Here is an 18,015-nt window from a genome sequence, read left to right as displayed (position 1 = left end):
CCTTGAATATTACTCTATGCTGAGACTTCTCTACTACACTATGACACAGTCCGGATCCTGTGCCTTGTTTGGAAGACAGATGACAATGCCATTTACCTGGTAGCCCTTTGACCTTATGAAGAAAAGTGTCTTGGCTTTGGCACAAACCCCAGCAGGTGCACAGAGCGCAGTTCTCTGCTGTGGGGCATGGGGCATGGGGACCTTCGGGGGCAGAGCCCAGGAGAACGGACACAGCCGTATGGCCGTGGAGCTCCTCGGAGTCTCTCACGGAGTGCCTTCAACTGCTAGGTCTGTTCGTTTCTTCCTAATCATTTTCAGGACTGGAAACCAGAAGTGAATCTGAAGAAACAAAAAAGATGGATGAACGAGCATTAGAGTCATTTCAAGTGCCTCTGACATAAACTTTTCATCATGTGACAGCTGGCGTCAGGAAAAATGCAGAAAAACACTTCAGAATGAGCAGAAACTGATCCTTGTGGGTTATCTTAGTCTTTCATGGCTTATGAGCTATTTTCCAACTCTGTAAGTTGTCGGGAGCCGAGAACAACAGTGCAAATGATTCTCGTCCATGGACGTGAAAATGACTTTCTCCCCGTGGAGTGCAATTAATCAATCCTCCCACCCACCTTGGGGAAGAAGCCAGTTTTGCATCTAGTAAGCTCATTCATTTTGGTGCTCCTGATGGCTTACATACGTGTGCTTTGAATTGTTCTTTGAGTTGGTCAGACCAGAATTTCTTTCTGTTCTCTCATTAATTAATTAGTTAAACGAAATCTTTGACCAGTATTCATTTTATCTGTAGGAAGTCATGAGGTTACCATATTCATAATATGCATAAGTGTCATATACATAAAATCATCATCATCCCCTATATACACAAACATATATTTTAATGCTAGAGAATGAACACATTCTTGGCAGTTTACTAGTTCCCTCTGTTATGCTGTTATGTTATCCCTGGCGTGATAAATAACTTGAATTGAGATTTGTCCATTAATAATCACCACAGAGGGTCTTCCCACCAGTCTCTCTACCTCATGACTGCATGTGCCCACTTAAAATCAGTGTTTTGAAAAATAGCTTGTAGAATCACCTGGACATCATCAAGAAGCTAAGAGCCTTAGACACGCACATCTGGTAACTTCCCCCCTCCCCCACCCCGCAATGTCCCATCTGTTACTGGGAATGTGAGCCCTAATGTGAAGCGGAAGAGGGCTTTGAAAACCCACTTGCCCTTCAAACTCAAAATCTCCTTCACGACAGGTCATGCCCCCATCTTGGCCTTGCCTTAGTGAAGTAGGGACGCTGTTGACTGCTTCCTCCTCCCACTGCCTGCTTTGATCTTTTCTTCAGTAGCTTCCCATGCAGATAACGGATGCGGGCGGCCTGCACACTGGGGTAGAAGGAGGCCAACACCAGGATTTTGAGTTGCGTCAAGATGGAAGACAGCAAGCCCAGTACCACTAGAATCACAAGAATGATGCTGAGAGGAATCCAGGTCTTAGACAGAAGGAGCTTTGGTTCAGGGATGCAGGTGGTTTCGAACAGAGATATATGAAAGGAACAATCATAGATGATGTCTTGAGTTCCTTGCTCCTAGAAGGAAAGAAGAAAATCCTTAAGATTCATGCCATGGGGATGGTGGGGGTAGTCCCTGGGTAGTTTAGCGGGTTAAGCCTCTGCCTTTGGCTCGGGTCATGATCTCAGGGTCCTGGGACTGACCCCCGCATCAGGCTCTCTGCTCAACAGGGAGCCTGCTTCCCCCTCTCTCTCTCTGCCTGCCTCTCTGCCTACTTGTGATCTCCATCTGTCAGATAAATAAATAAAATCTTAAAAAAAAAAAAGATTCATGCCATGGTTGCCCTTAGTCCTGGTCTTTCTCAATCCTGCCTTGCGATGGACAGTGTTTATCTTACAACGTGAGGGAGCTCTGGCTGGACAGCCATGGTAGCTCCCCCCGAGGGCTAGGATCAGAGTAAAGAGAAGGGCTGAGCCTTATTTGAAACTATCACAGGCTTTTTCCAAAGTGGGTTTGTGGAAATAGAGATTTCCTTGAGAGAAGGGTATCAGATGAGTTTGTGTACTCTGTCCTTTCTTTGCAGAGTCAGGACACCCCTGCGACTACTGAAGTCTCTGGGAAGAAGACAAAGAAACCCATTTAACATCAGCCAGTGGTTCTCCTGACAAATTTGACCACGTAACCCGGTTTTACAGAACACCTACCCTGTAGGCCATGTGGGACTGAGAAAGATGGTTTTAGCTCCCCTGGAGGAGATTTTTGGAACACAGACCAGTCGTATCCTCCATCTTGACCAATACCTTGACGGCAGACCACAACGTCACAAAGATGTAGAAGCATTAAATTATGTTCTAAATCAACCTTCTAGACTTTGGGGGGTGGAGAATTATTCTTAGTGTAAGCATACTAAAAACAGCATTTCCTGAAAGTGGCTTTAAATCTTATCTGGAAAGGTCTCAAACAGGATATTTTCTCATTTTTCCTGGATGTTCAGGTAGAATGTATTCCTTTCTGCTTGAAGGCAAGAGTGCAAACCAGTTGCCCTCAGCAGACCAACACAGAGGGCAAAGATGACATTGAACCACGCAGCCAAACCACCAGCAAGAGAAGTGTATGCTGATTCAGGACTTTGTTTCTCCTGACCTGAGAAAGTCATTTCATCTCTCGGTGGATTTGTTTTCTAATTTGGTAAAACAGGAATTAATGGACCAGATCCTGCCCATGAATAAACGACTCCCAGTGTAAATGAAGCACCTTGGGATGGAGCATTAACCTTACAGACAGGAGTGCTTAGTAAGTTATTATCACCGCTGCACCCCAGAGCCCTGGGGCCAGGGAGAAGGAAATGACTTCTCCAAAAGAACGTAACCACACCAAGAGAACGGAGTGCATTCTGATCTAGCCCAGTTCCTGTGAACAGTCTGGACACTTCAAATCTGGAAACTTCCAGAAAAAATAAAAATTTTTAAAAGGGAAAAAAGATGTGGGATCTCTCTACAAACGTCAGGTAGCTTCTGTAATTTCCCCAGCGCTGTGCCTAAGCAATGAAAAGCATTGGTGCTGCCTCTCCTTTTCTCTTATTAAAAAGACAGTTCACCTACAATTAAATAGAGAGATTTCAGTCCCCAGAGCGAAGGCCTACACTCTTTTTAATACTATTGAAGAAACGAGCACATCGACTGAGTCAGTGATGAGAAATCCTGCAATAAGAAAGCAGCGGGTGTCCGGTCTGGGAAGGAGTTACTTAGTCTAGGAGTCCAACTGGGGATTGCGCAATTGGGAGTCAGGGCTTCATAAAGATTGAGTCAACATTTTCGTATGGGGTTGGTGGAGGGTAATGTGGAAGAGAAATGAATTCTCTCAAAATGCTGAGCAATATACTCCATGGTACCCTGATGTTTTAAAATGTGTTTACCTCTCTTAAGTAAACAATTTGCCCAGACAGTGCTGAGTATGGACCGAGGACCTGCTCTGGTATCAGACTGTCCTGAGAAGTCAATGCAGACAAATTCTGTGCACAAGTAGGGGCTTGATAAGTAACAGCACTGGCTATTTTCTCTTTCCATGTCCACCCATCCAACTAGCTCACTTTGGGTCATTTCCCTTCTTTCTTCTTTACTGAAAATATTTATGTAAAATCCTATGAGGGTGGGAAAGGAATCCTGGCAAAACCTTGAGGGGATGGTTCTCTCCCCTGCTGGACGTCTCCTTTGCGATCCTGCCACAACGGAGGAACCAGGAGCCTCCAAGAGCATCCTGGGATAAGGGCAGCCCCATGGCGGGTCCCAGGAGGCTAGGCACGGCAGGAGAGAGTCTGAGAGGAGCCCCCATGGCACGCAGTCTCTTAGGCACGTCTGCCCCAGCGCCCACTGCCCCGCTGCTGTCTCTGTGTGAGATCGCGTGGCAGCCTCCCCCACCAGGATGGGAGTCCGCCAGGGTAGCAGCGGAAAGCTTAGACATCTTTGCATCCCCGCTCCCCAGTGATGCGCAAAAATGTGTTTGTCAGGACATTGTCATTGGAAAGCTTCTGGGCGTTTTTTTTTTTTTTTTTTGAAAGGCAGAACTTGCTTTTCTCTCCTTCTGTCTAAAATGGTGAGAATTCACAAAGCAGGCAAGGGTATTGTCTGTGGGAGAAATAAATGTGAGAGAAAGAAACAGGGAAGAGAGGAGAGGAAGAACCCAGCAAGGAAGAAAGACAAAGGAGAATGCATTGGGGGAGGGGTGGGAAGAGGCCCTTTAACCTGCCAGCCCCTCCCTCCCACATCAAGCATGTCTGGAAATCTAGTTTGGATTTCACTTGAAACCCCGATCCCCTATGCCCCTGCTCCAGATATCTGCGAGCAACAGGGATCCGGGAATTCACTGAATTCTTTAGGGGCAGTAGAGTGCTGGGGGTCATCAACTCTGAGAAACAGCCCAGAACTAGAAGGGGCGGAGCCAGAAGAAGCAGGGAGGGAGAGTGTGGACGCTACAGGAGGACCCCAAGCCCAGAGATAGAGAGAGCCATGGAAAACGGGGCTTCCAAGGAAGGCTTGCAGACACGTTTTCTGCCATTTCCTTCTAAGAGTTCCCCTACCATAGCTGACAAAAGCAAGCAAGGGAAAATCAGACATGTGGAGACAGCTGTCGGGGTTTTCACCATCCCAGGCTAGCGCACTCCGCCCCAGCACGCGCAACACTCCCATACCCACTCACACACCATGCACACACCCAGGCACGCGCACGCACACATCCCACCTAGCTCAGCTTCACAGCCTCTGCGTTTAAAAGAAATCAAGGCAATATCCGACGATATCCACATCCTCTGAAATGCCCACATAATCACACACTTCCCCAGGGAAAAGAGAAAATTGGGATGCGCGAAAACCATGGTCTTCTTGGCTGGGGACACAGCTGCTAAGAGGAGCGAGAACAAAGGAGAGAAAGGCAGATTCTCTGAGACTCAAGGGGCACCGGTTTAGGGAAACACTGTCTTCACTGATCAAGATTATCATCCATCCACCCAGTGACCTCTGGCTCCATTCTTTTGGGTGGAGTTTAGAACAGTGGTTCTCAATCTTGGCCATATAGCCCAATTACTCCGAGAGTTTTTAAAAATCCCCCACCCCAGCCTCAACCGGATCCACTGAAATCTGATTTTGGGGGTGTTCATCTGCTTGCTCAGATCCACAGTAATGACACCATGCAGCCACAGGAGATATACACGGGTTTAGAAAGCCCCTGCTTTTGGGTGTCTGAGCCAAAGTGTCTCAAAGTTATGGACCACCTACTTTGAAGTCATATGCAGTGCTTATTAAAGTTATTCTCTTTTTGAAAACAGATTCTTTGTAAGTTAAAGCCTGAGACTCTGCATCCATCCCAGGAAATACTTAAAACATACTTAAGGTCGAGAACCACTGACCTAAAAAAAAAAAAAACAAGGGAGTTGTTTTCATTGTTCTAGAGGCTATTACCGCCTTCTAGCACCAGCAGTAACATTTGGTTACCTAGGAGCCCTTTTTTTTTCAGTGACCATCCTCTGTGACACATCCTTAAATGCTATCTGCACGCTTTGGGAGGCCTCTTGTGTTGTAGAAGGGCTCAAGACTCAAAGAAGGGAAGCTCTCATTCACAAAAGGTGCTCAAAGTCTACTTGCACAGGTCTGACAGAGAGAGGAAGAAGGACCCTTGGTTCATGCCAGGTACTCTCGCTTGAGAACCAACTTCATGTTCCATAATTCCTACATTTCAGGGTTTGCTGACTATAGAAAGCAAAAAATGCACCCCCCCCCATGATATAAGATTCTAAGGCCCTAAATCTATAAATGTTACTTTATTTGGAAAAAAGGGACTTGGCAGAAGTGACCAAGTCAAGGATCTTGAGCTGGAGAATTTACCCTGATTAGCCTAGTGAGCTCTAATGTAATCCTTTAAGAGAGAAGCAGAGATTTTATATACACGGAGGAGGAGATGAAGCAAAGACAGAAATGAAGGTGGAGAGCTGACCCACCAGCCATGGAAAGCAACAAACCACCAGAAGTTGAGAGCAGCCTCTCGTGGATTCTCCCCCAGAGTCACAAGTGAGTGTGGCGTTGCCAACACTTGATTTCAGCCCAGTGATACTGATTTTGGACTTCTTACTCCCAGAACTATAAGAGAATCCATTTTGGTTGTTTCGAACCACCCATTTTGTGTCCGTTTGTTACAGCGGCCCCGGGAAACTAACACAGTGACCTGACCTGAGATGCTCAGACTGATATCATACTGGAACAGTATGACGTTGAATCAATTTCACCAACAATTATTGGGCGTCAGTAACACCAACATGCCAGGCACTGTGCCGTCATGGGGATCCAAAGGTGAGGAAGATACTGCCCTGCTCTGGGAAGGTCACGGTCCTTCTTAAGACACCCCAGCAAATGGCCAGGACACGCCGCCAGCCTGCGCCTACCTCTCTGTGCTGTTTCAAGTGAACCTCAAGCCTGGGCAAGCTTCGGAAACGGTCGCTCACTGAGAGAATGAGCCGATACAGCAGATAATCGATGGCTGCGAACAGCACCCAGATGTAGAGGTGGATGAGTATGGGGAGGAAAAACAGCCCCAGGTTTCTCCTTTCTTTCGGAGACAACCAGAAAGACGGGATGGTGACGTATTTCTTCCTTTCCTCCTTATTCAGCGGGAGGACGCCGGGCCTCTGTAGATGCCTCTCTCTTTCATCGAAATGAACAAATTGTTTGGTGATGAAGATGTTTTCAAACTTCCAACCGCTGGGGTCCAAAAATCGCTTCATGAAGAGGCCGGTGCCAAAAAGCACCAGGAGAAGCCCTGTAAGGGCAAGCAGCTGCCGACCCAGCAAGGACAATGCCTCCGTCGCCGTCACCATCTGGTACAAGACGCCCAGGGCTTGGCCTTTGGTGTCATTTAACTGTGCCTCCAGGGCTTGAGTGGGACTGAAGAGAGAGACCGCTAGAGTCTGGTTCCAAGAAATAAGGTCATCAAATAGATTCAGGTGAGTGGCAAGGCCATACATCCACCGAATTGCTTCAATATATCTTTGCAAAAGTGGAAAATGTATGGAAAAGCTCTTTGCCCTTAGGTTGCAAGTCATACCATCCAGGAGACCTTTGAAGTTGTGAAAAATATTTTCCACGTGTCCAAAGATTACTATCCCCGTGCCGGCGGCCATCAAGGCGCTCTTGCCTTCCCGCAGGCCACAAGAGAGGAAGAAGAGAAGAATGAAACATCGCGCGTGCTTGGAGCAGCAGAGCAGAGCGCCGGTGATCACCCAGGAGGTGCTGAAGACTGTGAGTGAGGACAGAAGCCAGGAGGAGGCCACAGAGAGAAGCCCCACTGAAATGAAAGCCACAAAACAGCAGACTCCGCAGTGTTGGATAAAGGCCGTCCAGCCAGGGCTTCTGGGAGACACGTACATCCCCCAAAGACTTAGGAAGACAGCAGCGCCTGAGTTCCAGACACCCATGCTGCCTGCGTCCCTGGAAATAAAAAAGAACACCAGGGTCAGAGGTTGCTTTTGAATGTTTCCTGTCACTGTGTAAAGCACATGGTGGTAGACTGGAGGCCATAACTGTGTAAAGCACATGGTGGTAGACTGGAGGTCATAGCTCTTTACCTGTCTGTGGCTCTGCACCCCTTCCAATGGGACTTTACGGCTTCTCCCATCAAGAGGCGAGAGAAAGAGACTAATCCATCAAGAGGTGAGTCTAGTTCTCCAGCCCTTGACTTCAGAATGGCTTTGTGAGATCTTTGGTACGTAGAATGGGGCAGAAGTGGCAGAGTGCCAATCCTGAGTCTGTGATTCACCCTTGCTTCTCTCTCGGAACCCTCCTCCTAACTTCTTATCATATCCCCGTGTGTTAGTCTCCCACTGCTACTGTAGCAAACAGCCACAGGCCTAGAGGCTGATAGAAACACCTACTGATTCTCTTATAGTTCTGGAGATCAGGTCTAAAATGGGTCCAGAGAGCTATGTTCCTTCTGGAGGTTCTAGGGGAGAATCCATTTCGTCACTTTTTGCAGCTTCTGGAAGCTCATGGACTCTTCCTCCATCTCAAAGCCAGCAATGCTGCATGTTTTTCTTTCTCTTGGACCTCTGCTTCCATCCTTATCTCTTCTAGGACTCTGATCCTGGACTGCTATGATCATATTGGGCTCACCCCGATAATCCAGGAGCATCTCCCCATCTCAACCACCTTAATTTAATCCTGAATGTAGAGCCTCTATCATTGTGCAGACTAACATAGTCATGGGTTTTGGGCGTCAGGACATGGGCATCTTGGGGTGGGGGTGGGGGGGTACATTATTCAGCCTATCATACCAGGTTGGGCTGCTGGAGGACAAAGACTACAGGGTCAGTCAGTTCCATCAACCAAGAGCCAGCCGAGTGCCAGACAGCTGAAGGAGGCCCTCCTGACCAACTTCTAAGCCATTGAATTCCATGTGCTTTATTAAGCCGTGATTGTTAACTGATACAAGCAGCAATACTGTATCACGGATCTTCATAATTCCAGCAAAACTTCAGCTGATGGACAGGCTGAAATTTCCATGCATGGAGTTCCGTAAGATCACTTTTTGATAGTCATCTCTTTTCTTGTGCTCTAATTTTGCAGACCAGAAAGCATGCCGAGGGCATCCAAATTTAAACGTGGCCCAGGACTGGGGCCAGCGTGTCTCTGCTGTGTGACGCTGGCTCACCCACCCCCTTCCCACCCACCCCTACCCTCTGAGGGAAGTTCTGCCCCAAGGATCTCGCAAGGAAAATTAGAATATTTTGTCACTGAGTTAATCATCATTTCTCTTTTCCCAGATGTGGCATCATTCAAACATAGGTGCTATGGGGCTGCTGCCACCCAGTCAGCCACACATATTTAGTTCTGTGATGCCCTCAGAGTCTTGGGTTCATTGGGAACCACACAAAATCAATTCGGGACGTTTCTCTCCTGATTAGCAGGAAAATATCTAATGAACATTATAACATATTCATGGGATTTAAATAAAGACATGAATCGGATTTTAAACACGGTCACATACACCCTTCCTCATATCAGATTTCCATCAGGAGCTGGATTTCTGGAGTAGCCGGACACGGTTTGAGTCCGTGGATTACACCCAGGGTGGCAGACCTCTCCGGGCATTGGCTCGTAGGCAGGCACTGAGCAGCTCGAGGTGGGGAAGCAAGTCTTTCTGTGTTCGGGATGAACGAGGTGAATGAAGGGCAAAAAGGAGATGCGGAAACAGGCAGGTGAGGAACAAACCTGTGGAAGTTTCTCCTGCAATAATACAGAGGGTTTGCAGTTCCTGTCTCATGAAGGGAGATGCTCCGTACGGAAAAGAGATCTGGAGAGAAAGTAACTGTTGAGGAAGGGTCATTAATGACCATGTGGGACCGGCATTATCAGCGATTCAGAATTCAGCCTAAGAGGATGTTCTCACTCTATCTAGAGGGGAACTGGAGTAACCACTAGAACGGGCACCAGCAGAAGGACCTAATTCTTTTCTCCTGCACGCTTGCCTCCTTTTGGCATCTGGGATTGGTTTAGAGGTTGGCAGTGCTCCTGTGCAGTGACCCCATTCTGCTCCACTCTGATCCCTGGAAATCTCCAAAGGACTTCTGTGCTCCTGAGCTTTCCCCAGCACTGCCACCCTGAGTCGAGCTGTCCCGCGGCTGGGACAGGGGGACAGCAGCCATCAGCGGAGCGGGTGCGCCATGGGCAGGATACCTTGCATCAGAGTGGGTCCCAAGTGCTGCCTCCCTTCTTGGGCGTGGCCCTCTTTGCTTTTTTGGTCACAGCTTTGGATTTGACCCCAAACCATTATTCGACTAGATGCTCCACTAAAAGGGACTCACTGCCTCTTCTGCTCACTTTCCAGAAAGCATCTCCCTCCATCCGAAGGACCCTTTGCCTTTCACACAGAAACTGAGGCTTCAGGGGCTCGCTGAAATCTGTCAGCAGTCCTACAGACAGTTGGTGGTACAGTGGAACTCAGATCTGGTCTCCCTGCCTCCTGGGGCAGCCTCCTGGGGCAGAATCTGGCACCATGGCCCAGATTCCCTGACTCCGGGGTATGTGACCGGAACTCAGCTCGGTGGTCTCTGCTGGAAACATGTTACATTTTCTGCCAGTGACCGCTTAAGAGCTGACCTATAGATCACAAACTCATTGCTATCTGATCATTTCCCCCCGCTCTCACCCCGCATCAGGATAGTTGGCCCTAGAAAGCTGTGTCTCCGATCAGCAGATTTTTCTTTAAAGTAAATCAGAAATCCCAGCTGTTTTTCCCCACTAATATCCTTTATGAGGCACCATTTTGCTTGCATCCTAAAAAATTAATAATATGTATTTTGGATTCATATTTCCCTTCTCTTGCCTTCATTCTTGCACAGGGTGTTCTTAATACAGATACTTCTCTGAAAGTAAGAAACAGATTCATGGGCACATTAAAACTGCAACATTGGACAATAAAAACTAATATCAATTAAATAAGATCTATGACTGCAATTTTGTCCTGTAAGAGGCACATGTTTTCTTAATGAGCAACAGATCTAATATTATCCTCCTTGTTATTATACTGAAAACAGCACGTCACCAAAAGACACCAAAACTTTCTGCAAGGAGAGCACCGAATGCATTCTCTATTTCATTTATTTATTTTCTTTTTTCCCAGAGGTAGAGTTCAGTGAGTCATCAGTTGCAAATAACACCCAGTGCTCGTTACATCATGTGCCCTCCTTAAAGCCCATCCCCCAATTATCTCTTCCTCCCACCCACTCCCCACCAGCAGCCCTCAGTGTGTTTCCTATAGTTAAGAGTCTCGTATGGCTTTTCTCCCTCTCTGATCTCCTCTTAGTTTATGTTTCCTTCCCTTCCCCTCTGTTCATCTGTTTTGTTTCTTAATTTCCACATATGAATGAAATCACATGATAATTGTCTTTCTCTGACTTACTTTGCTCAGCGTAATACCCTCTGGTCCATCTGCAAATTTGCAAATGGCAAAAAAAATTTCGTTCTTTTTGATGGCTGCATAATATTCCATTTTACTATGTGCCACCTCTTCTTTATCCATTCGTCTACCGATGGACATCTGGGCCCTTTCCATAGTTTGGCTGTTGTGGACATTGCTGCTATAAACACTGGGGTGCACGTGCCCCTTCAGATCACTACATTTGTATCGTTGTGGTAAATACCAGTAATGCAATTGCTGGGACATAGGGTAGCTCTATTTTCAACCTTTTGAGGTACCTCCATACCATTTTCCAGAGTGTACATTCCAGTTGTACATTCTCTGTTTTACAGTTCAAGCCACAGACCTGGGTTTGGACCACGTGCCCAGAAGCTTGTTTAGTCTGCCCTTACTGTAACTGTTGAACGTGGCCTTGATTTCTTCTCCAATCTGTTTCTCATTTGCCCTACTTGAATGTAAGATCTGCCTGAGTTCCTTCCTGGTGAGGTTTGACAAGGGGAGCTTTAGCGAGCCCATTAGGAAGACCCGGCCAGAACATGCTGCCCATTTCTATTTTATTTGTTTTTATTTTTGTTTTTGTTTTTGTTTTTTGCCACCACAAAAAAATGAGAATGTCCCTTCTCTGGAAGTCTTCAGGAAAGGACTGAATGCCCCAGGATGATGGGAGGCATAGTGATGAGAGCTGGATTTGCCGCCTTCCCAGCCCTGATGTTCCCGGGTCTCCTTCAGAGGGCTGCTGAGTTCCTTCCTCTTCTCCCGCAGGGGTGCAGGTGTCCTGCTGAACTTCCATCACAAGACCTCAATTCTTTCCTTTGAGGTAATTCAATGAATCAGAATTTGGACAAGCCGGTAGCTTCTTTCTTTCCCCAAGACTTTGCAAAGCAGATACCCAGATTCCCGAATTTTATTTTTAGAGCCAAAACAAATCTTACAGATCAGAGCTTCTTAAACTTGAGCCTGTGATCACTGGGGAACCTTGTTAAAATGCAGATTTTGCTTCTAAGGGTGTAGAATGGCACCTGAGACTCTGCCTTTCTGACAAGTTCCCAGGTGGCCGATGGCGCTCAGAGGACGACCAGACACTGGGTAGCAAGCTCACGGGTTCAGCCCTGTCTTATAGCACTTCCGGTGATGATGGAAATGTTCTATATCTGTGCTGTCACGCTAGCCATATGTGGTGATCGAGCACTGGAAATAGAGCCAATGTGACGGAAGAGTTGAGTTTTTAATGTTATTTAATTTTAATTAATTTCAATTTAAATAGTCACATGTGGCTGGTGTCGTTGAGTTGAGCAATGCAGCTCGAGAGGACTGACACTAGCCAGTGGTTTCCACAGCTGAGGAAACAAAAATCCAACCAAACAGGGGACTCACGGAGGCTGTCCTGGCTTTAGAGACGGAGCTGGGGGTGAGACCCCAGTTCCCTCCGTTTTACCTGTCACGTCAGCATCTCATCTGTGACTTTTCGTGAACCCTGTTTTAAAATCCTCACCAGTGTTCCTGGATAATAGAGTTAAAATTTCCCACAGACCACATTTACCTTCAGGCAAACACGTAATTAGAAAAGAGGACAAACCAGAGTCTATGCCTCCGAGACTAGCCAACTAATAGCAATGCTAGGTAATAGCTACCCATTTGTTAACCGAGCACCTGGCCACTATTAGCATCTGATGTACATTATTTCTAATCTTCACAGCTCTAGATATTACAGCTTTTCTTATATCTCTATATTTTAGATGAGGGAACTGAAGCTCAGAGAGGTCAAGTAATATGCCCAAGGTCACACAGCTAAGAAGTGGAAAAGCCAGGATTCTAACCCTCATTCCAGTGGCTCTCAGGGTTCAGGATGGGCAGCTTTTTAGACCTTCTTAAAATGATCTTCAAAGAGCAGCTTCTAAATTTGCTTGGAATATGTGCCCAGAATTGCAATCTTGCACGCAAGCTGGAACGTGGCTTTAACGATGCGGGCATACGCTCTCCTTGCACTGCCTTCTGCGTGCGGGATCTCGCACCTCCACTGCCAGCGGGTGCCCACGGAACCCTCCAGAAGTGACTGTGGAGCTCCTCTCCCTGGGCTGACCCCTGTGCACAGTTGTGGCCTGTTCCATGCTCTCCTTAGAGACCGTTCCAGCCAGCCTGAGGCTCAGACTTACTCTTCCCTTAAACCAGCCCATTTGGCAAAGGCCTCCCTGGTCTGAGGTCTGGGACCCAGGGCCCCGCATTACCAACTCAAAAAGCCCTCTCTCCCAGGGTCAGTGCTGGTGCCCACTCTCTGTTGCGCCAGAAAATCAGGGTGGGGTGGGGAGTACTTGGCATTTTAAACAATATAAGGGTCAGACAAGCACCGGAAAGGATGAAGGAAATCAGGAGGTACAGCTACTTCTCAGGGTTCAGGGTGCGGAGCAGCAGATGGTGGGTCTCGGGGCTGGAGAGCCCAGATCTCAGAGTTCTAGTGACAGCAGCTCTGTCCCAGCTGATGGTCTTCAAGGCTATATGGAGACCCAGTTTGGCCAAATTTTCTGATTTTTTTTTTCCCCAAAGAAGCCAGAAATCTAGATTTTTGGGAGGCGGCATCTCCTGACTTAAAAAACAAACTTGGCTCAAATGGTTTTTAAATACTCTGACTGGCTGGGCTTGGTCCACTGACGGTGCTTTTGCAAACCTTGGTCTTTGGGGAATCCGCATTCTTCCTTCTCTCCTCAGTCCCCTCCCTCCCTTATTCTTCGTCTTTTCCACTCATCAGAATTGCCTTTCCTTCCTTTTCTCCCCTGGGACATTTTAAAATCATCCTGTAGGCCAGTTTCCAGTCTCGTGCATAAATGTTGTTCTCTGTGCCTTGGGAATATTTATTTTTGCCCAAAGCTCTTTAACTCTGTTCTCTTCTCTGTGCTCCTGGCTCGAGCCCCTCCCTCTCTTTCTCCATTCCTTCTTCTGGGAGCCCAAGAAAGGCAAACCCCATCCCTTTTCCCTGCAGTTCCTCTTTGTTGGCCTCCATTATCGATAACATTTATTTTCGGACTCAACATCGCCTCCCCAGGACAGCGTACCTGCTTCTTGCTTTTTTTTTTTTTCTTTTAAAGATTTTATTTATTTATTTGACACACACACACACAGAGATCACAAGTAGGCAGAGAGGCAGGCAGAGAGAGAGGAGGAAGCAGGCTCCCCACCGAGCAGAGAGCCCGATGCGGGACTTGATCCCAGGACCTCGGGATCATGACCTGAGCCGAAAGCAGAGGCCCTAACCCACTGAGCCACCCAGGTGCCCCCCCCCACTTCTTGCTTTTACCCACAGTAATATTCCAAGACTAATTACCACTTTCCTTCCTTTACCCCTAAACTATTGTTTGCACCGCAGTCCGGGAAGGGGGGGTGGGGCACGACAGCTGGAGTGCGCAGCAGAGAATCACTGAGGAAGCCCCATCTCCCCTCCATGGGTTAAAGTAATTTGGGGGTGGCTGGATGGGAGGGAGCAAGGCAGGAAATGGGGCTGGTGATAAGGAGCCTCTGGTCCTTAGCGAGAGCCACACAGCCTGCTTTCACACAGAGCTGAGCTGTTGCCATGGGAAACAGCAGCCACCGGGCTTTTCCATCAACCCTGCAGAGCACTAGCAGATACCTGCTGTGAGGGGCATACACAGTGGCCTCTGCTGTTTTTCCCTGGAGGGGGTTACATGTCAGAGGCAGCAGCGAAGTCCCCCAGTCCCCACCCCAGAGCCCTACTGGTCCACTGTGTGGGGGAGTCAGGGGGTTCAACGTTTCTGGGCACCATTCTTTGGGCACAGATCCCTTCTCAAAGTGTAACACATTCTTGCTTCACATATAAGGCCCAGGAAGCAGCCAGGACACATGCAGCCACGAAGTCATAACGAGAGCCTCCAAACAAATAGCCTATCCCAGGAACTTTCTAGATTAGGGGATATTGGAGACTCACGTCCCCAGTGCCACTCCGGGGCTGTCAGACAGAAACCTCAGTGCAAATGCGGGAGAAATCAAGGTGGACTTCCTTGTGGAGGGCCCTAGAGATCAGGATCTCGGGACTGTCTTATGACTCCCCTCTTTCCCAACTTGTGGAACACTCACCTTGTCTGACATCCCAACATTTCCATTAAGTGAGATCAGCTTCTGCCCCTGCTTTCCATGAAGAAGCCAATGGCTTATGCTCTGCAGGCCCAGATGCGGTTTGTGGACACCCCAGGGGGCCTGGGGGGGTGCAGTAAACCCAGAGAGCGGGTTCTTTCTGTGCTCCCCCAGCCAGCTCTGCTAACCGCCAGCGGGAACCTACCTACCCAGTCCCTCTCTCACCACCTGCAGGACTTGATGGGACTCTCTCATTTGAGAGGAAATTGGGACAGAGGTCAGAGTGGACTGAGAAAAGAGCACCCACCCAGCAGGGAGATGGGAGACCTGTGGTCTAGCCTGCTTCTACCCAGAAGGAGCGTGTGACCTTGGGTGGGTCACGTCACCTCTCAGAACTACGGCTCCCTTGGGCTAGATGAGTTCTAAAGTTCCTGCTTGCTCAGCGGTCTGAAATGAAAGGCACAGGAGAGCCGCAGATCAGAGCTCTACATGCCGGCATTTCCCGGCTCCGTACTTTTAAGAGGAACAAAGGAAGAAGAGGGTTTCTTGGCTTGCCCTTCCTTCCTTTTTCCTTCCTTCCTTCTTTTTTCTTTCCTCTTGCAAACTTCTAGTTTGCCTGGGAACACACTGTTCTCTCCGGAGGCCAAAACAGCTTGAGCAGTCGCAGAGGCCTCCTTTTTTTTTTTTTTTTTAAAGATTTTTTTATGTATTTATTTGACAGAGAGAAATCACAAGTAGATGGAGAGGCAGGCAGAGAGAGAGAGATAGGGAAGCAGGCTCCCTGCTGAGCAGAGAGCCCGATGCGGGACTCCATCCCAGGACCCTGAGATCATGACCCAAGCCGAAGGCAGCGGCTTAACCCACTGAGCCACCCAGGCGCCCCGCGGCCTCCTTTTGAGGTGAAATAAATATCCTCATTACTTTTCATCGTTCTTGCCTTGGGAAAGCCAGCAAATGCCTCCCCCCACCCTCTCGTGAAAGCAGCCTCCACACACAAGAACGGAATGATTAATGAAAGCTACCAGGTAAACAGAAGAGCATCTCGGGAACAGTTCAGTCTGTCATTGTGCAGGGCACTGTCCGTGAAGCCGGGCAGCCTTCCACGGTGGGCCGGGCCCGCCAGCCCCGCACCTCCCCACCGCCCGGAGGCTCGGCCAACAGACATGGGTTCTTCAAAAGCTGGGAAATGGGCAAGTTAAGCCAAGCTGTTCTGTGAGAAGGAGAGTCATGATCTGAGATGACGTTATTCAGATCCCTCGGACCAGCATCCGCCAAGACTTTTTTTCTAGTGTTTCTGTACACAGATAAGCTGTCTGAGCTGAGAGTATCCTCAGGTCTCAACTGTTTATTCCAACTGACTTTTTTTCCTCCATTAAAAAAAAAGCCATTCCAAGAACAAAATATTTGAAAATTTACTTACAGGTTCCTCTCAGGTTCTTCTGTGAGTGCAAAAGTGCGCTTCCCGTGGACTCTGAGTTTTGATATACAACAGGAAAAAAGGAACTAGAAGTGACGAGATGGTCACATCGCCCTGAGTCAGCATCTTTATTTCCCCCACAAAGTGACTAAGTCATAATATTGACAAGGGGAATGATTGACACAAAGGAAATCCGTGTTTCTTTCCAGTGTTTTCCTCAGAATGGATGTTCCAGAAATCAGTACCAGAAAACAACGAAATAAGACATTTTCAATCACAGGAGAGGGAGTTAGGAACATTTGGAGGGTTTCTTCCCTCTGTCCTCTTCTTCCCTCCCTCTTATTGTCCCTACCCTACCCCCAGCAAGGGGACAGCGACAATCTTTACCATCCCCACTGCCATCCACAGTCCCAGAGGCATGAAGGGGCCATCTCTGCACTCATGACCCAAGACAGGTGTCCTTGTCTGTGTAACGTGTCTCAATCTTACCATCTTGGAAATTCAGCTTCCAAGTCAAGAGGATCAGCTTGTACGGTTTGAGGGAGTTAGGGGAGCCTCAAAACCCTCCTACAAAATTGTTCTTCTCCTTTCGATTTAGACCCATAATATAACTGGAGGAGATTTTATCTTAAAATTCGTGGATTCCTGCCAAAACGCAGAAGGGCTGATAAAAAGAAAAATCTAAAATAAACAAGTGGATCGATGAATCACTGCAAACTTCGGTAAAAAAGAAAAAGAAAACTCAGGTCAAACATCATGGCTCCCCTGGGAATAAAAATATATTATATGTTTATAAAAAATTAAAATTAAAAAAAAAAACATCATGGCGAAGATAGCCAAATGTATGATGTCTGGGAGACACAGCTTTGAACAGCACGAACAACAGGTATCCAGCAAATGTTATGAGCAAATTAATATTACCAAAAAAAAAAAAAATCAGTGAGTATCAGTGGAGTAGCTTGGAGGGGAGTGGGTACAGGGGGCAGGGAGCTCAGTCAGGAGGTAGGACCAGTGTATTAGTCAGTGTTCTCCAGAGAAATGAAACCAATAAGGGGAATGTGTGTATGGAGAAATAGGTTTATTTTAAGGAATTGACCCACATAGTTGTGGGGCCTGACAAGACCAAACTGGCAGAGTGAGCCAGCCGCCAAGAGTCCCAAGTAAGAGGTGATTTTGTAACAAGTCCAAAGGTGAATTGCAGGCCAAATTCCCTCTTTCTTGGAGAACCTCGGGCTTTAACCCTCTTAAGGCCTTCAACTGATTGGATGAGGCCCACCTACAGTATAGAGGATAACTACTCAATGCGTACTGATTTAAGAGTTAATATCATCTAAAAAATACCCTCACAGTGCTGTGAAGTGTGTAAACCTGGCGATTCACAGACCTGTACCCCTGGGGATAAAAAACATATGTTTATAAAAAATAAAAAATTAAAAAAGAATACCCTCACATCAACATCCATATTAGTATTTGAACAAATATCTGCACAGTAGCCAAACTTCCCCAGAACATTAACCATCACAACCAGATCTGAGTAATG

The 18,015-nt window shown here is 47.5% G+C and overlaps 1 protein-coding gene across 1 annotated transcript; it reads right to left on the bottom strand.

The window, feature by feature from the left end:
* Window positions 1-264: 264 nt before the first annotated feature.
* Window positions 265-16,516, bottom strand: LOC101674292 (dendrocyte expressed seven transmembrane protein). The gene is made up of 4 exons (XM_004768836.3): window positions 16,479-16,516; window positions 6,450-7,491; window positions 1,288-1,596; window positions 265-339 (listed from the first exon to the last, which is right to left on the bottom strand). The coding sequence occupies exons 2-4, from the start codon at window positions 7,476-7,478 to the stop codon at window positions 265-267; spliced, it is 1,413 nt and encodes a 470-aa protein (XP_004768893.1). The 5' UTR covers window positions 7,479-7,491; window positions 16,479-16,516.
* Between the last annotated feature and the right edge of the window lie 1,499 nt (window positions 16,517-18,015).

The sequence above is a fragment of the Mustela putorius genome, unplaced genomic scaffold (genome assembly GCF_011764305.1).
Source record: "Mustela putorius furo isolate JIRA1106 unplaced genomic scaffold, ASM1176430v1.1 tig00000228_pilon_pilon_pilon, whole genome shotgun sequence".
NCBI classification, from domain to species: domain Eukaryota; kingdom Metazoa; phylum Chordata; class Mammalia; order Carnivora; family Mustelidae; genus Mustela; species Mustela putorius.
The sequence above is the reverse complement of the archived record's forward strand: the minus strand, read 5'-3'. Positions and strand labels throughout refer to the sequence as shown.

What these genes read in the sequence shown, in the direction of transcription:
- LOC101674292 (XM_004768836.3), bottom strand. Translation starts at nt 7,478, where the DNA reads ATGGGTGTCTGGAACTCAGGCGCTGCTGTCTTCCTAAGTCTTTGGGGG. An exon ending in ACTTGAAACAGCACAGAGAG is followed by an intron (nt 1,597 to 6,449) that starts GTAGGCGCAGGC and finishes CTTTCCTTCTAG; the next exon opens with GAGCAAGGAACTCAAGACAT. An exon ending in AGCGTCCCTACTTCACTAAG is followed by an intron (nt 340 to 1,287) that starts GCAAGGCCAAGA and finishes TTGTTTCTTCAG; the next exon opens with ATTCACTTCTGGTTTCCAGT.